This window comes from Brassica napus, chromosome A2 (genome assembly GCF_020379485.1).
Source record: "Brassica napus cultivar Da-Ae chromosome A2, Da-Ae, whole genome shotgun sequence".
NCBI classification, from domain to species: Eukaryota; Viridiplantae; Streptophyta; class Magnoliopsida; order Brassicales; family Brassicaceae; genus Brassica; species Brassica napus.
The window spans coordinates 13,693,364-13,721,231 of record NC_063435.1 but is presented as its reverse complement, the minus strand read 5'-3'; the positions used below and the strand labels follow the sequence as shown (position 1 = coordinate 13,721,231).

At 34.1% G+C, this 27,868-nt stretch overlaps 3 protein-coding genes and 1 non-coding gene across 6 annotated transcripts; 2 read left to right on the top strand and 2 right to left on the bottom strand.

Moving 5' to 3' along the window:
* Positions 1-17: 17 nt before the first annotated feature.
* On the bottom strand, positions 18-6,926 carry LOC106397785. Its single transcript, XR_007322747.1, has 19 exons — positions 5,470-6,926; positions 4,759-4,844; positions 4,340-4,681; positions 4,183-4,266; positions 3,771-4,091; positions 3,548-3,605; positions 3,206-3,335; positions 2,973-3,103; positions 2,687-2,908; positions 2,362-2,608; positions 2,064-2,267; positions 1,753-1,953; positions 1,616-1,669; positions 1,473-1,538; positions 1,267-1,398; positions 1,131-1,184; positions 983-1,042; positions 499-888; positions 18-391 (listed from the first exon to the last, which is right to left on the bottom strand). It is a non-coding gene; the product is annotated as an uncharacterized LOC106397785 (transcript).
* A 6,064-nt stretch (positions 6,927-12,990) lies between these two features.
* Positions 12,991-14,281, top strand: LOC106412460 (putative glucan endo-1,3-beta-glucosidase GVI). Its single transcript, XM_022696495.2, has 2 exons — positions 12,991-13,066; positions 13,317-14,281. The coding sequence occupies exons 1-2, from the start codon at positions 12,991-12,993 to the stop codon at positions 14,279-14,281; spliced, it is 1,041 nt and encodes a 346-aa protein (XP_022552216.2).
* Positions 14,282-14,980: 699 nt separating this feature from the next.
* On the top strand, positions 14,981-16,844 carry LOC106422680. Of its 3 annotated transcripts, none has more exons than XM_013863459.3 (2): positions 14,981-15,116; positions 15,723-16,844. In XM_013863459.3, exon 2 carries the CDS (start codon positions 15,730-15,732, stop codon positions 16,510-16,512), a length of 783 nt encoding a protein of 260 aa, XP_013718913.2. In that variant the 5' UTR covers positions 14,981-15,116; positions 15,723-15,729; the 3' UTR covers positions 16,513-16,844. The 3 variants fall into 3 exon arrangements, with proteins under 3 accessions (XP_013718913.2, XP_022560686.2, XP_013718919.2); XM_022704965.2 differs by having other exon boundaries at positions 15,022-15,199; positions 15,723-16,741; XM_013863465.3 differs by having other exon boundaries at positions 15,053-15,209; positions 15,723-16,741.
* On the bottom strand, positions 16,796-17,820 carry LOC106422696. Its single transcript, XM_013863477.3, has 3 exons — positions 17,508-17,820; positions 17,030-17,188; positions 16,796-16,933 (listed from the first exon to the last, which is right to left on the bottom strand). The coding sequence occupies exons 1-3, from the start codon at positions 17,772-17,774 to the stop codon at positions 16,868-16,870; spliced, it is 492 nt and encodes a 163-aa protein (XP_013718931.1). The 5' UTR covers positions 17,775-17,820; the 3' UTR covers positions 16,796-16,867.
* Between the last annotated feature and the right edge of the window lie 10,048 nt (positions 17,821-27,868).

Genomic DNA, 27,868 nt, shown 5'->3' with positions numbered 1-27,868 from the left:
AAACTGAGCAATAAAAGTGTGAATAAAAAGGTTGAATATTAACTAAAGAAATTTTAGACACAATTGATGAATATTTACACTTCTGCTCTACCCCTATTGCTTAAGCTACTGTATACAAACAGAATGAAGTGACTGTTCCTTTTTATGAGGTCACAGGGGGAGCTCTTTTTTCTCACTACCCTGAATCTAAAATGAGCCTTTTTTTCCCCTCTCAAATCTCACACTCACCATAAGGCACAGTTTGGTTGATTGGCTTATCAGATGAATCTGGCTTGTCTTCTTGCAGACAATCAACAGGAACATAAAAGTATCCCTTTGGGAGCCGCCGGTTCTTGAAAGAAGCTTCATCCGATGTCATCACAAGCTCCTTCGCAAATGTTTCTACATGCTGCTATTATCAGTTATCAAGACAAAACATGTATAAGATGTCATGAATGAGCAGAAAGAGGTCATGAAACTTACAATGCATGCAACTTAGGACAAAAAGATTCTTCTCACCTTCTTGGTCTCTGATTCTTCATCTCCTTCCTCTGAAACACTTGGCGAGACTATACAATGTTTGCGTGGAACGGTTTTCACAGAAAATAATTGGCTTTCGGTTGGATTACGAGTAAACCGACCCCTGGAAGTAGCACTATCGTCTGTTTTCTGATCAGTGTCTATTAAAACGAGACCTTTGCCTCGCCGCTGCTTAACAGAGGCAGTGCTGTCGATGGTGATATCATCTGACCTCTGTATTGCTTCACTGCCAGATATATTACTATCTGGATAACCTTTAATTGACGTTGTAGCAGAGTCCGATGAAACTTCAGGAGGAGAAGATGGATTACGTGCAGCGTGATCCCTTCTGGCAGCAAGTATCTCATGCGAGGAAACAGCCAGCTCTCGCTGCAAATATACACCAGTAAGACGTCAAGTGCCCATTTATATATTTATTTGTTTCAATGGAAGAAAAATCCAAGGTTTAGGTATTAAAACTTACTTTTAGCTTCTCCCTCTTGACTATACGCTCACACAGAAGGCGTAACCTCTCAAGTTCAACCTGGAAGAGAAATAGCAAAATTTTCCAGGAATTAAAAATAATTTGTAAATGGAAAAGCCATTTTTTTTCCTTTGCTAAGAACTAATACCCTATAATGTTTGAGACTTTTCTGTTCCGCTGCCTCATGTTTCTGAGATTTAGCCTGCCAACAGTCAAAACATATAAGTAACCTTGTGAAGAAAGTGGGACATTATGAAAATAAGTAAAGAGATGACGAATAAGACCTTTGCCTTCTGCTCCAAGCTGTGTTTCTCACAGTAAGCCTTATGCGGAAGTTTTCCACCACCAGTCATATGAAAGCGAGCACTTCTGGCACAGGTGGGGTGAAATGTCGTCTGGCAGTTACCATAACTACACTGTAAAATGACAAATAAGCTTTTGATCAATCTTTGCCCATATACTTAAGTAAGGAAGGGTCAGTACTCCGTACCTTAATGCATGCACCATATATCCGTTGGCATACACAACAAGTGTTGGTGTTCTTAGCCAGAGATTCCTAACAAAGCATCATCTATTAAGCTTTAGCATTCTTAAACATGATAATGATTCTGTATTACAGTAATATAAACCCACCATTCCCTGCACAGGATTTATTTGACCCCTTCTGAAGGTTGATTCAAGAGACCACTGCAAGAAATTAAATAAAAAGTATTTGCAATGTTCATTACTTGAAATAGTAATTCACATACTGATGCACAAGGAAACTTTACCTCAGCACAAAATGCATGAACCCACTGGCCATCTGTGGCTTTCCTAAAAGCCCCAGTTGTGCCTCCACATAAAGCACACTCTGTAGTAGAATACGGTTTTTCCCAAAAATTGAAAGAACCAGTAGATTCCGCACATAGTTCACAGTACCAAGGACCAGTAGATTCTTTAGCACATTTGTAGCAATCCATGTGAACAGCAACCTGTAATTGGAGGCTGATAAGATATCATACCGTGCATTAAAGATGTCTAAGAAAACACAATTCTTTCATCAGTTAAACATTAGAAAATAATTAAGGAAATTTCGTATCACCTTGCAACTAGAGCACACCACAATCAGGTTCCATATAGTTTCAGAGCGTCTGCAGATGTCACAACTTCGTGGATTCTCTAATGAAAATTCTCGTGTACGCTGATCAGAACGCTTCTCAGATGGTGGACCGGAAACAGGCACCTTTAAAAGTGTTTCCTTTGTCTGTGGCACTAGGTGGGCGCTGCCACGTCTATGCGTACTCATCTGTCCAATTTATAACCAGCAAGAAGATAAAGATTAGAATTATGGCATAGATAACATACATACATCCAGTAAAAAAGCAAAATAAAGCAACTACTTCTTGTTGAGCTGGTTCTTCTGCCATATCTTTCCTGAGCGATGTATTCCGAGAAGATGTTGCTGCTGCTTGAGTAGCAGCTGCTAGAACAGCCTGGGCTTCTTTGTGTCTTTTCTCTTTCCTACCTTGCTTTCTTGCTTCCCTGACATCATGGAAATATTTGTTGACCAGAACATCATCCCATATTCGTCCATGCTGTTCATCAATCTCCAGGGTAGCTTTTTGGTAACTGCGTAGGCTAGATCGTCTGAGAAAAGGGATTAACTTTAGAATAATATAACATAAATTATTATACAGTGCATAAAACAATGGGCTAAAAAATCACCCGATAGTTGTTTTCTTGAAACTCCGGTGCCAAGTAACTGAAGTTGATAATATAGAAGTTCTCCTTCCACTTCATCTTTAGGAGACATATCCAGTATGCCCAATTTCCTAGCTTTAGCTAACCGACAAAATGTGTCTCCGCACCCTGCTCTCTGACTTTGGGAATTACAACAGGTAGTATGATCGCCAGCGTCCTGCAGATGTTTGGTTCCTTCTTCAGAGCCTGCCAAATGTTATAATGTTACCAAAAGTCCTAAAATCTGTGGCATAAAGCATAGAGTCTCTACCATCCGGTTCGGATGTCATCCTATCCACATAAGAATCCGTGCTGCTTTTCACGGTCTTTCCCTTGCCCATCTCTGACAATTCTTTGTGAATATAAGGATGAGGATTGAAACCAGGATATGCTTCATGATCACTGAATCATCATAGATAAAAAAAAAAAAGGATTTAGTGGGTAGAATATTTGTAAAGCCAGGAGAAGAACAGAGGCTGTAACCCAAATGTTTTTAGAGCTTACAGGAGATCCAAGATCATAGGACTTGGATCGTTCAAAATTCCCCGGTTTTGAGAACTATTTGGCCCCACGGAAAAGGCATTCTCCACCATTAGTCCAGACGAGCTGGGATTTGATTTTTCTCCGTGATTATCTATGCGACAAATTAAAATAGATAAGCAGCAGCGAACTGTGATTATCCATTAAGCGTGATAAACATTAAACCATGAAGAGGTATCTTCAATAGAAATGATTCCACGCAACTATGTATAACAAATGAATAAAATACTGCATGAAGGATGCAAATACGGAGGATAGATACATGGAATATGCACGAAGATATAATGAAAAGATAGAAGAACATACCAGAAAGATGAACTGTATTTTTTCCAAGACGAAACTCCTGATCAAGCACTACTGGTTTCTGTATATACGAAACAAGGCACAACGTCCAGAATCTCATCAGGAGATACTTGCGCATAAAAAATAATACCGAAGCAGCTACGTTTCAATTTTGGTAACATAACTAACCAGTCTTTGATAATTAATAAGTAGCAACTATTTGTGTATGCTAACCATGTGAGATTACCTGTTCTTCTGGAGAATGATCAGATGGAAAATTCCCACTGATTTCTTTTTTCAAAACTGGATTATTAGCTTTAGCTTCATCAACCACAAAACCAATACCAGTACAAATTTCAGCAGAGGCTCGCTCCAAAGAAAAGACACCAGGATCTACTATGTCAGAATCTAACATCACAATGCCTTCAGTAGAGTTAGCTACCCGACGCTCAGATTTAGTAGTGTTCGTACTTTTAATATTTCCGCATTTGTCCCTAGTACCCATGTGTGCATGCTGGCTAAGCCATTTAACTATCTTGCCTAGTAAATCAGGTAACAAGTCTCCGTCCTGTAACGCAAAAATTTGAAATCAATATACAGAAAGCCACAATGAGAACACAGACGTTTTAAGCAGGTATATGAGAAGTATTACGCGTTACCATAAGTTTGGCATTCAAAGCATCAGGATTGACCCCAATCTCTGCAGCCACATCCTTCACATCTACTTTCCCCAGGCTGATCAACTGAAAAAATGTTTAATCAATGAGCAAGAGAGTCAACCGGTACAGATAATCTAAGTTAGTAGCTATTACACACCTTTTTCAGAATCAGTACAAAACTAAGAGACTCGGATCGAGTTTTTTTTTCATTATCAGTTCTCCTCTCAGTCATCCCTGATTCAACAATGTCTGTTGCAGACCTGTCAAATTCTGAACGCGGTGATTCCAGTTCTTGCAACTCACTGTTTCTCGAAATATCAGAACCTGTACCTTGTGCTCCTACTTCAACTCCCGTCTCATCATTACTTAGGCGATCTCTTATAGATTCTGTTGGAAGATGACATACAGGAGGATCAGCTGCATTAATATTTCCGCCGTTTATAGGCCTTCCACTATCTTGAATATCTGAATGCTTCGAGCAGAAAGCTCGCAGTTCAACCTAAAAATTTATTATATTGTTAAAGAAAAAAACAGCACTAATGTCTATGATTCCGTTCTGTAAGTGATGAAACTTACAGTATCACACCCATGTTTTCCCCAGATTTCTAGCCTATTCCCTGCCTCCCTTGCACATATAGGATGGAAAGATGCTCGGCATGTTGCTGTGATCAAGAAAATGTAATAAATAATTAATAAGTCATCAGATACTCACCAAAGAACGAAGACAAAATATTTGAATCAAAGAAAAGTGTGGAAAGTAGGATGCACCCATAAATTTGGATAAGTAAATAAAGTAAGAACATAGGAGCATATACATTTCCCTATTTATTTTGATTAGGTCCAAGCTGGGTGAAATTTCACTTTCACAGCAACCAAGCATAACAAGATATTAATATAAAGATATAAACGTTTTGCTTCATCAGAGATGCAATCATCACAAGGTAGCCTGGTAAAAAATTATAACACTCCACTGCTATTAACAATGTCAACAAACAAATCATGTTCCACTTAAAAATGATCTAGACAATTGGGTTATCTGGACTAAAACTGCGAGCATAGCACAGTAAAGGCATATAAAACCCAATTTCAGGTGAACTGCAGGCTTTTTCTACCAGTAGTCCTATTTCTTTGTCGTATTAGAATCTTTAGCACAATTGTTAAGTTGTTCCAAGGAAGTAGCAGCTTAAGCAAAAGACCCAGACTATAGAACAGAGCATGTCATTAAGAATCTCAAATGTTACCCATGCTCAGAAGTAGACCGGATGCACAGAAAGAAACAATACATACCATAACAACATCGAGTGCAAGCACCAGATTTCACCTTGCACAAGTTACACAACAATTTCCTGCGAGTTTCTTTTATTCCAGGCAAATTCAAGATAGGCTCCATTTTATTCAAGTCTTCTATGTACACCTCAGGCATCCACAGAGAACAATACAGATGAGCAAACTCCGGTGGCCCACCATTCTCAGTTTTCGAGAGAACAGGTTTCAGAACGCCACCCTTTTTCGGACAAAGCGAGCACGGTCTTTCACTATCACCACCACCATTCTCCAGCTCACACCAGGAGCACAACCATGTCTTATCCGTATCCTCAACCACACCATAGCATTTTTTATGAACTGTAGCTTTGCAGGAAGTGCAAACAATCAACTGGCGATGATATCCCTTGGCCTCACCAGTGCAGCAAAAATCACATAACAATGCATTCCCTCTGCAAGGAGCGGCAACCACTAATTTCTCCAAACCAGCATCACTACCAAGACGTCTCCGCTTTTTGGAAGGCCTTTCTGATGTCAACAAAATCCTATTTCTACAACCTACAATCCATTCTAAACCACCAGAAGAGATCTCATCGCCCACATTATCAACACTCATTGGCTGATGACCAACAACTTCGTTTACCCCTTCACTAAGAATGTCTTTAGTTTCTTCTCCACAAACAGCATCCTCGTTTCTAGCAGTCGCATCAGTTTCCCTCTGTTGAATACTAGCGGATGGAACTAAAAAGCAGTTTCTAGAAGATAAAGAACGTAGAGAAGCTAAATCTGACAAAGTTTCTAAATCAGGAGCCTCTAAGCGCCTAAAGTAGTCATCATGTTCAACCCATATACTCCCAGCTCTCAACTTCTCCCCTACCCTAGAAGACTTCTTCTTCTTAGTCTCAGTCCCATGGTGAGACTTCTTATGCCGCTTCTTGTCATCCTTTTGGTTCAACAAATTAGCTAACACAACAGGCAGAGTACTCACACTTAACCCCAGAGCTAAACCATCTTCAGGAACATCATAAGGAGACCTCTCCGAGAGATGTTTGCTAGCCTGAGCTAACAAATCGACTCCCTTATCATTCTCCTTCTCTTCAGCACCACAACCTCCGTCCACTCCCATACACATCATCTTCTCCGGCCACTGGCATTGGTCAACGTTCATGACCGACACAAACCACCACCGTAGACTCCCGCGCCGCCCATGAAACGGAACACTTAACCGTAATCCGCCGTCAATTTCCTCCTCCCAGATAACGGGAGAAACAAAACCCTAATTTCGCGAAGCCCAAACCTAGCCCTAGCTTAGCTCTCGCCGTGCCAGTTTCAGATTCGAAACGATTGAAGAAGATGAATAAAAAGCGTGGCTAAGATTAGGGTTTCTTCGAATTTCTAGGGTTCATGTTCTTTCGGATCCTTTCCCCCAGATTCGGTTCTTTTTTTTTAATTTTTATTTTTGTCAGAGATATTTTCGCGTCATTTGCAGGCAAACTAGGGGTGGGCGTTCGGGTACCCGTTCGGGTTCGGATCGGGTATTTCGGATTTTCGGGTATTTCGGTATAGAGGTGTAGAACCCGTTCGGGTATTTCTGTACTTCGGGTCGGGTTCGGGTATTTTTAGTTCGGTTTCGGTTATTTCGGATCGGGTTCGGATATTTAGATTTTGAAAAAAAAATTAAAATTTTCATTTTTCAAATTTTTTGTATTTAAATATATAACTTTCACTTAACTATTTTTTGTATTTTTAATAGATTGAATGGTTAATAGATTTGAATATAACATTTTCATACTAAAAAGACATTAATTTGGTTATTGTTTTTAAATTTTGGATGTAACTTTTTGTTAATTGTTGAAATAAAAAGTTTGACATGTATTTTAAGTGCATAGCAAATCATCTTCTACGTAATTGTATATATATCATATGAATTTAAAGTATGTGTAGTATCAATATAAATATTTTATATAAAATAAAAGATGTAAATTAAAAATATAAGGTTAATTATATATATCTTCGGTTATCTTCGGATATCCATTCGGGTTCGGATATTACCCGTTCGGATTCGGATATCCAATCTCTCCTAATTTAATACCCGTTCGGATATTTTTTTACTTCGGTTTGGATTTCGGTTCGGATTTTTCGGATCGGGTTCGGATGCCACTTCGGATTTCGGGTAAAGTGCCCACCCCTAATGCAAACAGAGGAACGGTTTTTTCAGGCTTTTTATTCAGAGAGTATGATAGGCAGGTGTGAGGCGTAGGGTATCACTCGTGCACCTCATCTGTTTCGACACGTGGTGGGTTTTGACTCGTTGGATGACTCGCGAGATATTCTTTCACAGAAGCGTACGGATATATGATGCTTTTTCCGTCTTTACCTCCCTTTTAATTACTGTCTAATCCCTCTTTTGGTAGTTAATGAAGATATTGGTCAGACCTTTTTCCAGAAGTTCATTCATATCCAAATATGATTTTCTTTTGGATTCTCTTTGAACTTTCTGGTGCTTTCGTAGTGTTTGATTTGACGGTACCACTGTTTTTGATTCCTGTTGGATTTGCTCTGTCTTAGAAGTCAGAACAGAATTAGAAAAAAAAAAAAGAATTTTGATTTTTATTGGTTCAGATGAAGGTATATATAAATTGCATGTGATGTGGTACATATCTATGCATTGATATGAAAATGAATCTTAGATCCCATTAATTAAACTAGAATCTGTTATGTTCAGAATGCTTTGGTTTTCATTTGATTAGCCAAAAAATTAGATGACTGAAAAAAAAAATTGGGTGGTTGAATTAAATCATATATATAATTAGGTATTGCAGCAATTTCAGTTATTTGTAATGTTTTTTTTTTGGTTTATTCAGTTATTTATAATGTTGTTTTTTTAGTTCACTAGTTTATTCGGTTAATCATAATGTTGTTTAAACATTTTTATGAGATGTAGATTACTACTGTATAATGATCTCCAATATTATGGTAACAGTCTGGCTTTAATTGGCAAAACTCTCTCAGAAAGTGACAAATAGTGAACTACTAGGGGTTAACCCGCCCTACGGGCGGGGCGGGTAAGTATATAAATGTTAAACATATAAACATCATAAATTTGTAATTAGTATTTATGATATAAGTATAATCTTGTAACATTAATTTTTTTCTTAGACATTGCAAGTATATCTCTCATTTTAAAAAACATTACGAAAACATAATTTTGAAAAATACTTCTCTATTTTAGTTAGGATAGTAAGTAGAAGATTATTTTTAAAACTGCAAGCATTAGATTAAAAACGAAGAATATAGATTATTTTTGATTTTTTGTGTCACCGAATATACTGATATTTTTATGTTTAATTATTTATTTAAACGATGTGGAAAAAAAATATTTACCGCGATAAAAGTATATTAATTGGTTAGACATTATGATAACCTAACATTAGTCTTTACTATTTAGAAAATAAACATTATTTTATTTTTAACATGTATTTGATAGTACATTATTCAGATTTTATATTTACTAACAAAATAAATATTGGTGCATAAATAGTAAATAATTTTGAATAATTGATACAAAAAAAGCAATTGTTTGATGATCTAATATTTTAAAAATTGTTCACTAATTAAAATAAATTATTTTAAAACTTAATAACTTCATTAATCAATTTGAAATATTTTTTAGTTACACTGAAGTGATGTTGGGGTGATGTTTCTTGTCGTAGTGTTCTTTAAGAAATTTATATTCTTGTTGTCATTTTGTTTTGCAACATGTGATTGGTTAATATATTATGTATTTTTTATCAATAGTTTGTTGTTGTGTGTATTTTAATACTTGTTAATAGTGAATTGAGCATTCGTTGCAGTCAATAAAAATTTTGAGATCTTTGCATTTTGTCATTTATCGACTATAAAATTAACGATTTCGGCTAGGCATAGATCGTTGGTTGTTGGTTCATTTCAGGGCTATTTGTTTTTTTTCCTCTCATTTTTCTGGCCGTAAAACATATGAACATCTCAGTTATTTATAAAATTCAGCTTGGTTTAGGTTAAAATATATTAGCATAATCAAGTTTATATAAAACATGTTGAAATAATTCTAATTTATGGTATAAAATAAGAAATAGCCTTTTATCTTATTTAGTTTTTGTATCTAACTTATTTAAAATGATAGATGGCATTTCTTATTTATATTATTAAATGAATTGATGTACATCATATACGATGAACTATCACCAAAAAGGAAAAAAACTAATTTTATATATATGTAAAATATATTATTATAATTGTATTTATTATTTTTGGTAGAAAAATGTTAAAAGAGAATTTTAGTTTGTAGTGAAAAAGGAAATACTTTTTCATATTCCTGTAAATTTATGCTAATATATATAAATCACTGAAATTTTAAAAATAATATTTCTTATTCATTGGAAATCCAAATATTCGGTTGGAAATAAAAGGAAATAATTTTTGGTAAACCCAAATAGGCATTGCCGATGACAACCCAACTATGACAAATTATTTTTAAGAGGTAATGAATGAAAAAAGACCACAAACATTAAACTGCACCATAGTCTTCATACAACGTAAGTAGTTATTTTGCGTGTGATGGAAGAGGAAAGGCTGACAACATCCACCGAGGTTGTTCATCCTACACAGTGCCATACTGGCATCCATACTCGTAACTAAAACTGCGCAAGCCAGGGATGAAGACTGATAAGTGTTTGGGTGCGGACGTAGAGAAACTATTGAACACAATATTACAGGACTCATGTTTCATAGGCACTGATAAATATTGGGTGGTAACTTTGTGAATAATGCTGCAAAAGGAAGAACATGACAAACGTACGACTGCTTCACAAACGTATGTAGTTATGCTCACATTTCGAATTACGATTCATTGCAGGCTAATGCAATACCAATCTAATTATGACCAATAACTTTTAAATAAATTCTCACAAAAACTCGATAAAGGAATACATCCCAATTTCAGAAACACAAATACACATGAGATACACCATTAGCTTAAAGTCTAGAAAAGACTACCCAGTAAGAAGTTCATTAATTAGACACAGTAAGGTCTTACTAAGAACGTGAATGGAAATGAAAAAGATGGAAAAAAAGTAGAAGTCATCCCCAAACGACATATATTGACACTGAAGCACAGTAATGACTCATCAAGGGAAGATAACTCAAAGGCAACATAAACAATCAAAGCCAGTACGTGCATTCAAACAGGAGAGAACCATCAATAACACTACACAAGCACTGACTATAAAAGAAATACATGTTAGCTGTCTGTTCCATTTAATCTGTGAACGTAACAAATTGTCGGTTTGGATTTGAATTCTCAAAGCTCTCATTTGCTTAGCCCTTCATGTGTTTGACAATATTTGAAGACATACCTTAGTGTTAGTATGCAACTATGCATGATCAGCAAACATTCTGAACTTCTGGATCATCTCTAGAAACTTCCTCCATCCAGATTCATACTCATCTGATCCACAAAACCAAATTATGGTTAAAGTCTTTCTTAAGATGAATCTTTGTCTTCCATACATATATGTAACATATGTAGTCATACCTTATTTGCAACAAAAATAGGAGGGAGTAATGGTAGGGTCATCATCATAGACACGCTTTAACTCGTGCAACTTCTTAAAGTTCAACCATGGCTTCACCAACACTTTTGCTTCATAAAGCTTCTTCCCCAGCAGCCCAGCCTCAAGCATCTCCAGGGTCAGATGATGCATGGTCCCTGCTACAATTTGTTATTTTGCTTTCACCACCCACACAAACTCGAACAATGCAATTCAAAGCTAGATGAAGAATAAATAATGAAACCAAATCACCCTTTGTATCAAAAAAATATCAAATCAGGATCATGAATGCAGATGAAAAGAGAGAGTGAGGAATTGAAGATGATGATAGGGAAAAAATGTCTTTCTTGTTATGATCAGATTAGAAATGAAGATGGAAAGAGAGATAAATTCATCAGGAAAACTATTGACCAATACGTACGTGTCTGTGCAGTTGTTATTGATTTCCAAAAAAGCAAGTTTAAATTTTAGTTGTTATAGGGAGTAACCTGCCAACAAAGGTCTCAGTGGCTCTTGTTTCGTTGTCAAAGTAGGAACGTGTCCTAGGATTAGCATCCACAGAAAGACTCCATGTAACTGTTAGGAAGTTAATGTGTGATTATAGCAGGTTTGCAAATGTATGTCCTGAAAGTCATATGCAAAAGGTTTACCTCATACGAACTTGGGGTTAATGCTGGTAGCGACGATGACCTTCGGCACACCCACTGCCAAGAACTTTTCTTTTAGCTGGCCGGCTTGTGCGTTATAAACACTTGCACTAACAGTTGTAGACCTGCAGCAAACCGTTGTTACATGTTACAATCAAAATATAAATTATGTAACATATGTAGTCATACCGGTCCTGCTTGTATTCGGTGTTGCTACTTATAACATCAAACCGGCTGATCTCGTAAGTTGCACCTTCTCTCAGCAGATGACGGGAAGTATTAAGCCATGTACACTTGGATAAGCGTCGCCTGGGAAAGAAGCAAACACAATTAGAGGTCCTGAGTGTATGAGAATCTGTCAAGTTCAGCCACAATAAAGGAACCTAAGGAGACAAACCTTTTCATCAAGAAGGAGCGTGTCCACTCCCATCAGTTCCCCTCTTTTGTTAACGTCTCGGGCTTTCTAGAATCGCACAAGACGCGTGATGATAGTATCAGCAACCGGTGTTAACATCAGAAAAAGGGCTCGAGAAACCTACATTGTTGCAGGTTGTGCTGTAAGCAAGAGATTTTATTCTGTTGAATCAGCTTGATTTGAAGATTTCTTAGACTGTATTTATAGAATGACTTTTTACGGTTTTTATCTGAACTTTTGAGATAGAGGTAATTGAATTCACGTAGTGTGAGAGACTGAAGGACTGATTTAATGGTGAGAAGTAAATAAAATTGTTCGTCGTCTATGAAAAGCGTTACAGAAACCTGGAACTGTAGGCTGAGGATTTCGGTGAATTTGAACAGAGTAGGGGAAACGCAGGAGGAGAGTAGTCCTGGTGGGCTTCATAAATATTGGACTTCGCCCTTGAAAAAGTACGGCCCAGTCCGAAAAGGTGACGGAAGAGAGGTTTGGTTTAGTGCCGACACGTGGCTCAATTTGCCCATCTCTCCTTGAGGTCGTGGAGGAAGGAGGAGGGAGAATACTCTACTTTATTATATAAGATGTTCTTGTACAACCATAATAAGATTAAAAGGTTATTTGATCACGTCTTAAAATGTTCTTGTGCATTGTACTAGTTGTCACTGTTCATTTATTTCAATGCTGCAAGCCTCAAATTCATGCTCCAAAACCTTGATTATACTAGAAATATCTACTATCAAATGTCATTTAAGTACTAATGCATGCTTCCTAAAATGTTACCTTTAAATACATCCCGCATTCAACTAACATGAACATCTTCACACACAAATATTAAAAGGATCATCATATACATTCTTCCTAATCTCCTACACACACCAGAAAAAAAAAAACATCAATGGATTCCAAACCGACCGGTTTAGTTGCTGTTATCTCGATGCTCTTCTTGTTCATCCAAATCATTTGCCCAGCTGGTAATGAGTATATATAAATCGTACCAAACTAGATTTCCCAATCATACTACATACTTTAACAAAGAAAAACGTTGGCTTCAGATAATTAAATTTTTCTTTATGTTTATTATTTAATTTGGTTTTCTTTGGTTATATGATCCGGTTTAGTCATCCGCCTATTTTCTTTGGTGTCTTTATTTCCGTTCAATTCAAAACCGGTTTGGTTCATCTTAATAAACCGAAACTTAATTTTACTCCCGCCTTTTTGTAGGCGTTGCAGGGGACATCACCGGAGTTTGTTACGGCCGCAACGGCAACAACCTCCCATCCCCGGCAGATACAATAGCTTTATACAAGCGCAACAACATCGACGCAATCCGTATGTACGAGCCCTTCGCCGATATGCTCGAAGCTCTTCGCGGCTCAGGTCTCTCCGTCGCGTTCGGTCCACGAAACGAAGCGATCCAATCCCTAGCCCAAGACCCCGCCGCCGCAACTAACTTCGTCGCCACATGGATCCTCCCTTACAAAAACGACGTCGCAATCAAATGGGTCACGATCGGGAACGAAGTCTTCCCCGGAGACATCGCTCCGTTCGTCGCCGCCGCGATCAGAAACGTCAACACCGCGTTGACAAACTCCGGCGTCTCAGGAATCGCTGTCACGACGGTTGTTGCGATGAGCGCTTTGGAGAACTCGTATCCTCCTTCCGCTGCGAGTTTCCTCCCGGATCTGACCGAGATCATGACGGAGATCTCATCGATACTCTCCCAGACGAACTCGCCTCTCATGGCGAATATATACCCGTACTTCGCGTACGCGTCGGATCCGAAGGATATATCTCTCGATTACGCGGTTTTCAAATCAAACACTCCTGTAGTGATCGACGGAGATTTGAAGTACAGCAACATGTTTGTGGCGATGGTTGATGGATTCAACGCGGCGTTGGAGAAGATCAATGCAAGGAATGTTGTCGTGACGGTCGCGGAATCAGGGTGGCCTACGGAAGGGAATCCACCGTACACGAGTGTTGATAACGCGAGGGCGTATAACTTGGGGCTCTTGACGTGTGGAGGAGCTACGCGGATGCGGACGCCTCGTCGACCGGAGACTGCGGTGGATGTGTTTTTGTTTGAGATGTTTAGAGAGAATCAGAAGCAAGGTCCGGTGGAGGAGAGCTTCGGGATGTTTTCACCTGATATGACTCCAGTCTACACTCTCTTTTGCCCCGCTTGATTTTTTTTTAATTAAAAACTGGTATTTCAAAAATAATTTATAGTTTATAGTATTTGTTTAAGCACTTTGGTTTAGACAAATTAGTAACATTTATTTGTGCATTTGCTTCTTGTAACTAGATTTTCTTTTGGTGGTTTATGAAAATAAAGATGGTTAATCTAAAATTACTGAAAAGAATACAAGTTAATCAAAATTAAGTAACTACAAATGAAAAGACATGTACTAATATTATTATATTGTTCTTTTTAAGACAAAAGAAAAGTAGAAAATAAAAACCTAAAATCTAAAGCTATAATTAGCAAAGATCTCAGTAATGTAGCTATGTTTTACTGAAATCATTTTCTTTTGTACACAATACAAAATGCAAAAAGGTTTAACAGTCATCTACATATCATTAAATAGCTATATAAGATTGACCAACGCATATTCAACAATTCCAAAGATAGAGCATAGTAGTGACAATGCCAACAACAATTACATAAAATTTCCAATACCCTGGATTTTGAAAAGTTTTTAAAATTCACTAATAACAATAGATTTGTCAATTTAATAGAAATCATTTTAAAGTTTTGAATATAATGATTTAAATTATTTGAGTTATGTTAGTTGAATTGTTGGCTCTTAGAAAGGAACAGAAATGGCCCAGGGCCCATATATCAACACAGTAGCATTAAAACGACGGCGTTCAGGAATATAACCGCAAGTTTAAAAACAAAAAGTCTCTCTGGCTTTGTTTGCGTACGCCAATGAGTAGAAGCAATCGCTTTTCCCTTTTCGAACATCCTTGAAGCTCCGGAGCTCTCTCATCCTACGGAAACCACCGTGATCTCCCCCGGTATGTTTACCTCGCGCCTTCTCACCCATCCAGTAACCTATTACATCATTGAATTTCGCCATTTTCGCTTCAGATAAGATTCGGTAAAGCCAGGTCTACGATCTATCTTAGATTCTCGATTAGGATTCTGTTTTAGCGAAAGATCTCGAATCATTGTTTGATTCTTCTTTAATATTGAACTGTATGATTCGTCTCGATAACACGTGGATCGAAAATCTTCGTTTAGCATTGATGATTTGCTTGTTCTTGCGTGAATTGTTGATTCGAATTGCTCAATATCTTTAGATCTAGTTGTGGCTTTGATTTGTGATTACCATTTTCGGATTAACACTCGCTCGATTGCGTACAAGTAGTGTAGTTATCTTGTAGCTTATCTGCTTATGCATGACTTCCTGAGTCGGATTTTCGGATCCGGATCCAGATCCGTGGTCTATAGCTGTTAGTGAGCATTGAACATTCTTTCAATTCCATGGTCAACTCGTCGCTTAGAGCGTTATTAGTGATAGTTCGTTGATTTCACATGGATGTTACTGTTTCATTAGCTTTCACAACTTGAAAGCTTACACTAAATAGAGTTGTGTACCATGGTCTCTTGTGTTTGAATAGGTTTTGAATGGGGAAAATCAAGAAAGTGAATCCTAGGGCTCACATTACTGCACCATACCCATTACCACCGTCTTGTTGCAAGAAACAATGGTCTGGCACAAAATGCTCAGTATGTCTGGAGTCTCCACACAACGCTGTTCTTCTCCTCTGTTCGTCCTATCACAAAGGATGCCGTCCTTACATGTGCGCAACAAGCACCCGTTTCGCCAACTGCCTTGACCAATACAGGAAATCACACGGCAGTGAACAGCTACCTCTTTTGTGTCCGCTGTGCAGAGGTCAAGTGAAAGGCTGGACCGTTGTGGAAGAAGCACGGGCGCATTTCAACTCCAAGAGAAGGACTTGTATGCAGGAAAACTGTTCCTTTAAGGGAAACTTCAAGAAGCTCAAGAAACACATGACGGAAAAACACCCACATGCTTGCCCTAGAGCTATTGATCCAGCTCTTGAGACCAAGTGGAAGAGGCTTGAGAGGGAAAGAGACAGGAGAGACGTGATCAGCACGATAATGTCATCGACCCCAGGTGCTGTTGTGTTGGGAGATTATGTGATAGAGCCGCGTAGGGGAGGTGTTTATGATGGAGAAGATGAAGAAGATTACAGCTCAGATGATTCTTTGAGCAACAACGGCGTATTGGATCTTGATTCATGGCGAGGACAAAACCGTCATATTCGGTTTATTGATATGGAGTCGAGTGACTTTGCATCATCTTCACGGTCCCCTGCTCCTCCAAGCCGTTCAGGTTTTCTCGTCCATAGGAACCAGAGAGGTGGCAATAGAGGTCGGTAACTTTTAACTTAACCAAACCAAATTCTCTCTAGCATGACTTCAAAATTGCAGGAGCAGTATAAAAAGGCTAACATGATTAGCCATACATGGAATTCAATAAACTTGCAGTCGTCCCTTTTTAAAATTTAGTTTCATGTAAATATGTATTTTCTGTAATTGTATTCTTGTTTATGCATTGTTGTACTCTTAATAAGGCTCTTATGCCTTTTTCCAGTTTCTTTTGATTTCATATTTTTATGTATTGATTTGTCCTCAAGTTCTGGGAGAACAATAAAAAGGCTATGTGGAAAGAAAAAAAGATGTAATCATTCCTCACTGCTAACTTCGGACAACAGTCTGTTTCTTGAAATTGTCTTCATGAGTCTCTTCTACTTCGTATGCAGCCGCGTGATAACCCTCCGACCACATGTTTAAGCTTTTTCTTCATTCAGAAAACAAACTAATTAAGCATAATTTCAAATAAAACGAGTTGCATATACTATAAAATATAATTTGAAAGACGAAGTAGAAGTAGTACCCAAAGATCTGAACTGTAAGCTCTGCTCTTTGCTTCTCCCTCTTCTTCATCTGGAACAAATTGGCGGTATCTCCACGTCCTGTTTTTCCGTCGAAATGGCCGGAGAAACGGTAACCGGAACTTACTCATCATTTTTCTTATCCACCTTCGTTTCTTCTTCTGCCATTTTAATAATCACAACAAGGTAAAATTACTTAACATCCGAATTTAGCTTAAAACTACAGTTTACTTATTTACTGAAAAAAGTAGTAAGAAATATGGTTTTAGTTGTAAGAACCAAGAGGATTAAGTGTTACATAAATCAGATTATACATTCCAGATGCAACCGCTTACTTCCTCTTTAATCTTTGCGTAAAGTATAAACACAAGTCACCAAACAGAAGCTTACTTTCATAACCCATGGCCCATATCTCCTCCTTAAGTTAAGGCCCATTATGTCAATTGAGTAACAAAGAAATGAAAATCAGTTCAACGTTACCTTCGCGTTCGGCCGGTCGGGTACGTTTTCACTCTCTACGCCGTCGCGTTTCGAATCTCCGGCTTCATTTTCAGACCTCAGCTGACGAATATGAGCTAAAAGATTCGCTCTCCGATCATATCCGTTCGTCCTTCCGATCCCACGCTTCCACATCCCTTCATTTCTCGGTCTCGCTCGAAACGATCGGACGGTCGTCGTTTGACGATCAACGTAAACGCTGATGATCACACCGAACATGATCCTGGGATTATCATCTCCCATTTGCATTGTTTCAGAAGTTGGCTTCTTCAACTTGAAACGGGGTTTTGCTGTTTATTAGGGGGAAGCACAAATCAGGCAACAGACAAATCTCTTTCTTAATCAGAATGACACGTGTCAGCATCTCGTTGGGCTTTTCATAATAGTCTAACCACTCCACGGTCAACGATCTAAAATGCTGACTAATTTATTAATGAAACTTAAGTGGTCACCACTAACATGGGTTTAATGGGCTTATAGAAACAAATCGTACTGCATTATATTATATTTGGCCTTAGTTAGATAATCTTCCCCAAACCAAATCATTATCGTGATCACTATCACTAGGGAAAGGGCTAGACAAATTCCTGAATCGAACCAAACCAAACTGACTCATCCGATCCAAACTAAACCAAAATATATATCTAAACCATTTGGCTCAAAATTTTATCAACTCAAATGGTTTGGTTTGGTTCGGTTTAAACCGAATCGAACAACAAAATAAAGTATATTTAATTAGATAAAATGAGTATCCTAATAATATTAAGATTTAATATATTTATACATTTTATTTCTAAATGAATAAAAAACACAACTAAAAATAAAATAAATAAATATGAATCTAATACATTAACATCAAAACCAAAAAATTACCTATAAATATAATAGGATTGAAAATAATAACGTAAAACTATTGGACTTCTTCTTCTAAGTTTTTATTAAGATGTTTGTATTTGCATTAAAATACGAAGAAAATAATGCTTTCATGTCAAATGATGATTTGTTTGTGTTTTATCAATTATATTTTGATAACCGAACAAAACTAAAACATCAATTCAATTGAACTGAACAAATTAAATACAAATAAAACTAAATTAAACCGAACTAAAACTAAATTGAACTCAAACTGAACCAAGCCGAATACAAACCAAACTAATTTGGATTGATTTTGGTTAAAGTTTTCTTAGACTCAAATAGACCAAACTGGATCCGTAATTAAACCAAAATGATCACCTTGTACTAATCATTGCCTAATGAATAATTTTGCAATTTGTTTGATTTACTATAGCTTAAGATATAGTTACTATTCAAATAATGAGGCTAAAATGTTTATTTTAATTGCTGACAAGAATCTCACAGTTATTCATTATTAAGAGAAAAATTATAATAGTTCGATTACCAACAACTATGTTCCAAAACTGTATGATTATTATAAGAATTGCATCTTTATGGTTAAGCAAATAAGCCAAAATATGTAATCCTTTGGACCAGTGCTTTATGATACGCTTCATGATATGCTTCTAAAAGTCATCAGGAGTTAATTCCAATTCTTTTACTTAAAGTTAAACACTTCAACTTGATAGTGCTTTAGTTGATTATTTTAAATAAATGATAACTAGATTTCCACCCGCACAACCGTGCGGGTATATATTTTCACATTTATATATGTAGACATTTGTTTTACATAATTATTATATATTTTTAATATTACTCACATATTTAAATGTTTGTATAATTATGCCAAATATAATAATTTTATAGTTTTCATGCTGTAAATTAAACTCATCACATATATATATATATGTTGCTTATTATATATTTGTCTTATTGAATTTGCGTTTGATTACTAAACTAAATTTTTTAATGCATGAAACAACATATATGAAAAAAATTTTGTATTTAATTTATTTATAATCATGATCCGTAATTAAAATCGCTAGATTTTTTTAGTAATTTCTAATGTTTATTAACTTTATATAATAAATTACTGTATATTAAAAAGTTTAAGATAAGTTAAATTTTTATACATGTATTATATAGTTTACTAATATTAACCCGTTCTTCCAACATATTATATTTTTAGCATAAATATTTTATATTTATGAAAATAAAATATGTTAACTTATCAATTTAAAATAATTTTATCATATTTTGTTCAGTATAACATTTTTATTTTAAAATGATAGATATTATTATAAAATTGATAAAATAGGATATAATTTTATTCTTTTAGTAACATTTCATTACTAATTACAAAATTAGTTGAAAATATTTATATTCAATTTATGACAATTAAGATCTTATTATAATCTTTTTCATGAGATTTGTTAGAATTTTAATTTTTTTTTAAAAAAATAAAAGATATTATGATTAAAGTAGTTAAAAATATTATGTATATTAGCATTAGTGATATTCATTTATTATAAAATTTAAATGATGGTCCAAATAAAAATATCACTCATCAAAAAATCATGATTTTTATTTTATTAGAAAACAAATTTGAAAAAATTAAAATAAATATAAATATTTATTTCTAACAAAATCTTTAAAAATTATTAGTAAATGTATTTGTGAAATTAATTAATTTTATTTTATTTAAATTTTCGTTTATAAACCAAAACTATATTCAATTTTAATTTCTAATTATATTTTATGATAATTTAAATTAAAACTAACTAATTTTTGAAAGTAAATTTAAGAAAGATTCTAAGAAGATTTTAAAAAGATTTTGTTAGAACATTTTAAATATATTCATTTGTATTTCAAATAAAAAGATAAATATATTAAAAGATATAATAATGAACTTATGTAAAATATGATATTTTCTATGAATGGTCCAAACTTAAAAAATCACACATGAAAAGAAGTCATGACTTCTGTTTTAATATATAAGATAATTAGTGTGGCATATTTCCACTTCACAGTCTTCAGTCTTCGCAATAACAAGATTTTAAACTGCAATTAAAGATGAAGAAAACAGACAGAAAAGGGTATATCCAGGAGAGGCCATATGCGTTAATATGACCCTTGCCATTGCGAAATGTGATGTGTTATGTAGCTAAATTTTCTCAGATCTGCCCTGATTTTCATGCAGAAGTTTTATTATTTTTTTAAAATATTTAAATAGTATTATCATTTTTTCTCGTGATGCATCTAGCTAGTGCTTAACCTTTAACCAAAACTATAGATGTATTTATACTATTATTTATGAAGTGATTTTGCTTAGTTGTCTTCTTCTCCATGATTTTAGATAATTTTTGTTTATTTATTATTACTTATTGCTTATTTGTCATATTTTCTATAATTTGTGATTTTGCTTAGTTGTCCTCTTCTCCATGATTTTAGATAATTTTTGTTTATTTATCATTGCTTATTACTTATTTGTCGTATTTTCTATAATTTTAGATTATTTGTTTATTTGTTATGTTTTCAATAATTATATTTTTTCTTATTTTTTATATCCTCCATAATTTAGGTTATTTATTATTTCTTATGTTCTTTATAATTTTATGTAGTAATTTTATTTATTTGTCATATTTAAAATAATTTTAGGTGGTAATTTAAGTTTTGCTTACTTGTCATGTTATCCATAAGTTTAGGCTATTTTTATTATTTTAATGTTTTATTACTTTTAGAACATTACTTTTCATATTCCATGATTTTATTTAGGCTCAGTCATTAGTTTTAATAAATAACTTTTTGGATTGTTAGTTTTGAACATATTTAGTGATTATTTAATAAATCTTTTCAATATATTCATGGATAAATATTATTAATGAGTATTAATTTTATAGTTTTGTTCATCTTATGTTAATTTTTAATATTAAATCTTTTAATGTTTTATTTATTATTTTTAAAATGAAGCTTGCTTCTCTTTTATACCACCGAATTATCTTATTAATCAAAATATGAGTCCAAAGAATACAATCTCTCGCTGTTAAAAATTAAAAAAATACACCTTTTACTAGCTAGATATATATACTTTTATTAAATAGAAGAATGTTTTTAATTATTGTAAATTTGTTAATAGGTATTAATATGAACTCCGATGAAGAAGAAATTCATATAAAATGCAATTAAGACTTTGATGAACAGGAGTTTGATTTCATAGGCTTCACTGATAATTTTATAATTATGGTTTATTTGTAGATTTATCTTTTATATTATTTTTAAAGTAATAATAAAACTTTATATTAGGTTATTATAATGATGATACTTTTTACATGTATGGTTTAGTAATAGAATAAATAAAAGATTTTACAAATACCAAACCATTATCTATGTTGTCTTGTAATAAAAAGATAATTATATCTCTAATTAATTTAATATTTGAAATTAATTAAATAATTTAGATTGAAATTAAAATTTTGTTAAAATTTAAATTAGTTGGATATATATTAGTCCGCACAAGTGTGCAGACCACCATCTAGTTATGTTTATAAACCATGTGCGTTCAAGGCGGTAAAATTTAACCGAGAACTTTGGGCATTCCAAGGCCCTTTCTCAGAAAAAAAAATTGGGCGTTCCAAACAATTTTCATTGTGACTGCACCATTGCATATCAACTACTAACAAACTTTAACCTATATCTTAATTTTTTTTTGTCGTCTACCCATCTAAACTAGATCAAGTGGAGAACAGACGAGCCGATTCTCCGAAAAGCATCTATATCTTAATTTGTCACTAACATTTTGACTGTTTGTGGTGAATACTAACTACGCATTTACTGCAATATGTATGTGACAATTGTTTCAGTAGCCAACACCGTTGTAATTTTATTTACTGATGTATAAAAAGGTGGTTTAGAAAGATTAACTAGTATACGAAAAATGATGATTTTTATGTCAAAAAATAGCATACAAAAATCTTTGTTTACTTCTTGAAAAGTGTTTGTCTAAATTGAACTTTATGAATTCTGGATCTTCCATTATATGATGGATTCTTAAATAACTACAAAAAGGAAATTGGTGTAGATCGGGTTGGCTCGCTTTTCCGGCCGGCGACGTTGGCTCTCTCAGCCACGGCGTCGGTTCGGTCGTTTCTTTAGTATATAATCTTAGTATAGATCGGGTTTTTTTGGATAGTTTCGTGATGATCGACTTACGTTCTGGTGTCGCATCTTCTCTATGGTGGACGACCAGCTTTTGACTCCGGGGCCCATGCCTTCCTTTCGGGTTTGGACCGCTGGCTTCTGGTGTTTGAGGGCGGAATAGCTCCGGGTTATACCAGAGATGCTTGTCTTCCCTACAGTTTGCATGGTGTCATAAGCCCCCGTAATTTTCCGATCAGGGTAATGAATAGATTTGTGTGTGTTTGGTGGTGTGATGTAATTAGATGAGATCTCGATTGGTCGATGATGCTCTCTAAAGACGTAAATCAAGTGGATTGAAGAATCTGGAGGAGATCTCGAATTGGTTCGATGGATGCTCCCCGGTGAAAAGAAATCAGATGATGAAGGTGGTTTGGCTCCAATCTGGTGGAGTCTGTGGTGGTGAAACTGTTCCCGGTCAGGTTCCGGTGGTCGCTGTGTTTCCCGGTGACGATCTCCAAGTTGGAGTAAGCGGTGGAGTCTCTGCATAACACGTGTCTATGCTCTTGCGATTGTACACGTGGGGGAGACGTGTTTCCGTTTGTATTCTCTTAGTTTCTAGGTGGGCCTTTGGTGGCTTTGGTTTATGTTGTGGGCTTAAATGCTTTTGTTTTATGCCATGTGTGATGAGTTTTTATGTATTTTGCAAAAAACTTTAGTTAATAAATAATATTAGATGGCAAAAAAAAAAACTACAAAAAGGAAATTGAACTTGTTAAAATCCCGAAATGTTACTTTTTTTTCCTTATATATTATTAAAATTTAAGTTAATAAATTTTATCTTCAGTTTTATTTGATATAATTACTGTATCCCTAATTTATATTCCTGCAAACTTAATTTCGACTTGAGCTTAGCTCCGAGTTAAATTCAAATTTTTGACGTAAATTCAATACTACATACGTACAACTTTCTAATGGCACGTTTTTAAACAAAAACAAACTGAATTTGAATATGGCAAATATATAAGAAAAGTATATAGCCCCCTATGTGTTTGGTGTCAAGTGGTGCATTATATTATCATGTGGTATGAGCACCAATTGGGATATAATAAACATAGTGGAATGATAATTGTCTCGTTACACGGGTTATATATGTTTTATGAAATCAAAAGTGCTTCTTTCAGCCAAACAACATGGGGTTTAAAATTATGATATTTGCTAATTGAACTCATAATCTCCAGGATAATTTTGTTTGACGGTAAGTCAAATTTAAATACACGTATATATTATACTACGGCATGCTGGCGAGTAAGTCATTTTGACATTTTCTTCTTGTTAAACAAATAATGTAATTTTACAATTTCAATGTAATTTATACTTATTTTAAGTTTAATATTAATTTTAAAATATACTGAATTTATAAATAATTTTATTTTTCTCAAAATACTACTGGTTAAATATGTGTAATTAATAAAAACATAAATGAATTCAAATTCATTTTTTAATATTTTTGAAAATGTCAAAACGACATTTTTTCTGAAATGGATGGACTATTACATAGTACACATTAATATGATTGTTTCTTATATACAAAAATTAAACAGAAAATCAATAAATGTGAACGCAGTGAAAGTGGCTCGAAGGGTCACGAAAGGGTCGATGTCTACCTAACCGCATCAAGCTCCCCCAATTGCCTCCTCTTTTTCAATATACACCACATTTCTTATTTTGTCAGTAGTTAAATTAATTTCAAAAATAATCTTAAATGGTAAAACATCAATATATTGCCAGTGGAATGTAAGTGTAACCCATCAAAATCGTACAACATCGATTTGAGATTACATGTGCAGTGAGCCGACCTCCATATCATTTAGTGGTTGTTATTACCCTAAAATCTTGTATATTGGCGCTACTAACCTATGTTGCCGACGTCAATTAAAAAAAATGCTATGCTATGTTGTGATATTGTGTGAAAAAAAAATTGTTAACAGACAAAAATTAATATGTTATGAAATTATATAACGATTTGTGTTCATCATATTTATGGATCATATGTTTTGTAATGCTGCCGAGTACATGATATTATATTAAGCTAGTTACGGTGTGAGATTTCATTTGTGTTTGTGTGTGCACGCGCAATTGCGGCTATGTTTCGATTACGTTAACATAGTTTAGAATTGAAAAAAATGTGTTATCTTGTTATTGGTCACTAGTTTAAATATCTGCATTCTAAGCTTCAATTTAGTAAGGAAATAAGAAATTTCGATTTAATACGTATGTGAATAAGGTAGTTTTAATTTATTTATTTTTGTTACAGCAAACAAATTGATTGATAAACTATGCGTATTCCGATCATTTAAAACTATTGAATCCAGTGTTAACATAACATATGATTGATAGTACATTGTATATTCTAATTCAAATTAATTAAAATATAAATATACAAATATAAATCACCAATATAGTACTTTTACATATTAATTTTATAATGCTTTATTCTAATATTTTCTACTTATTAATTTTTTTTAACTTATTAATTCTAATCAATGGTCTATTCTGTATTTATTCATAAAGAGAAAACAATGATCTGCCAGAAAATGATATTTATGTACATTCATTACATGTACATAAGACCCACATAATCAGTTTGTTTTAGCTATGGCTCGTGTTAGGAAAACTCTATAAGACGTATATAATAGTGTGTTCCAATACTAGACTACCAGTTGATCCAGTTGTTTCAAATAATTGGTTATGTTTTAGAAACTTTGTAGATTGGATTATTTTCCATGCAGCTTTGTGACAAGAACAAATGATGCATAAACCTTTAGGTGCAAAGTTGATAACTTTAACCAAGATTGAGTTTTGAATTTGAGTCATTACATCGAAAATAATAATAATAATAATAATAATAATAATAATAATAATAATAATAATAATAACAATAACAATAACAATAACGGGTCCATACGTGCGTACACATGTACGTATCATTTACAATTTTAACGTAATAATTGAAAATCCAAAAATTCTAAAATAATATTATGACCCGTCCATTTTTATGGTTGCCCCGTTCGTGTATTTGCATGTTTGGCCGTTGGTGATCCCATGCGCCACTAAGCCTCCAAAGTCTTCTCTATAATCTCCTTTCTAAAACATAATATCTGTTTAGTTTATACTTAATTGCGCTTTATCTTCCTAATCGTCATGTAATCCATAAATTTTTTTGAGATATTTACTTTCTAGATTTAATTAATATATTTTCTTCTCTAATATACAAGTCAACAATATGCTCATAGATATATGTTTATAGCTACCCACCGGATTCTCATTCTCCATTTTCTTGTATAATTACACGGACGTTTTGACGTTGATTTAAGAAAATTGAAGTCAAGATTAGTACCCCTTTATGTAATATATAGCCACCCATGATGCAATTTAATCTTTCATTCATCAACGCACAAGATCTTGACCCAAGATATTAGCGAGTTTACGTGTTGTTTTTGTCTTTTATTGTAGTCGCATCATATAAATTAGTATGAACGAGAAGTTCTTTGTCGTCATGTAGGAATATAACTAGCTACCTATTGTTATTTCTATATACAACTTGTGCATATTGCAAATAAACTGTGGTAACACGTCGATAACAAAAGAACATTGTAGTAGTTCGATTGTTAATTCAAATGTCTCCAAATGTTGATTTTTGTTGTATCCACGAACCACGATTGATGTTTTGTATAAAAATATTATTATGTATTCTAAATCCATAAATAAAAGTAAGTTTCTTGTTTCAACAAAAAAAAAACAAATAAAGAAAGTTTCTTAATTATATGATTTTTCTTATTATTTATACATATACAGAGATATGAATATGTTCTTGGTTATACTAATAAAATAATAATATGTTATTGGTTAAATAGCTCATAGTTAGACTTAGATAGAACACTGTCTTGCAAGAAAGTAGTGACTAAGGAAGCAAAATATAGCTTAGCATTGTAATACAATGAGACCACTTTTGTAGATTCAAGGGAAGGTTTATCTCAGTTCAGAAAAGGGGAAGGTTCATCTTGCCAGTAAGTATGACTATTCTTTGTATTCTATTTTTGAATGTTGGAATAATTTATATAAATGTATATTAGGTGCAGTATTTGTTATCACATGAACTACTTCTCAGAAGTTTCATATATATATATATATATATATATACATTATCAAATTAGGGTCTCTTAACTTTCCCAAGTTCAAAACTGGAGTGCATCAACAGCAAAGAAGTAATATAAAATCTACATTTAGTTATGCCTGAACATGGTTCTGTACATTCTGTGTAATTAGTTGCAATTAAATGACATTAATCATGGGTTCATGTATACTGACATCAAAATTCAATATTGCCACAAACAATTCCGACACCATGAATCTTAGTTCATATTGATAGTTGATTAATACAATTTGGACTTTAACGATTTTTAGCTATTTAGATTTAATATTTTTTTCTTTTGTCTGTTAGTTTAGGTAAAACGGTACAATAATATATATCATTTTTTTGTAACTTACAATAATATAATCATTTATCATAACTTTGTTTTTTCTACTCATTTACAGCTCTTTTTCTGCAAACACAACTCTCTGGAAATCAGCAATTAGTTTTGTTAATTTTTACGATGGATTATACTACATCTAGCTAACCTAATTATAATCAAATACCAGTAAACATTTCGACACTTCTCGTTGATAAACGAAATGGCTATTCACAGTGTATGCTACTCCTTCCGTTTTTTAAGATGACGTTTTTGCAAGAAGAAAATTTGTTTCAAATTACATGTTGTTTTCTCTTTTTAATGTAAAAGTTATTAATTTTATGTAATAGTATAACTTTTTTATTCCGAAAAATATTTTTTATGGTTGAATGTGGTTAATTAGATCATTAATTATATTTTCTCTAAAAATGTACAAAATTAAATATTTTATTAAACTATGTACTCAACTCCAAAACGTCATATAAAAACGGGAGAGTGTTATAAACAAATTGTGAAGACTTTAAAATTAATAAGGACATAAAAGTTTGACTAGTTAAATGCCATGTTGATATTAAAGACTTTAAATAGCCGAAAGTCTTTGACAGGCTGATAGCCTCGTCCCCTATTCGGGCCTAATACTAAAATAGCATTACGAATAAAACTAATAATAAGAGTTACATAATAAAAATTTCCGCCTTAAAGGCCAAAGCTTGGGAAAAATAGGTGGAATTTATAGAACCACAAATTGATAAGGTAAAAGATAGTTTTCGGTTGTTTCATTTCAACTTGCTTCAAAATAGA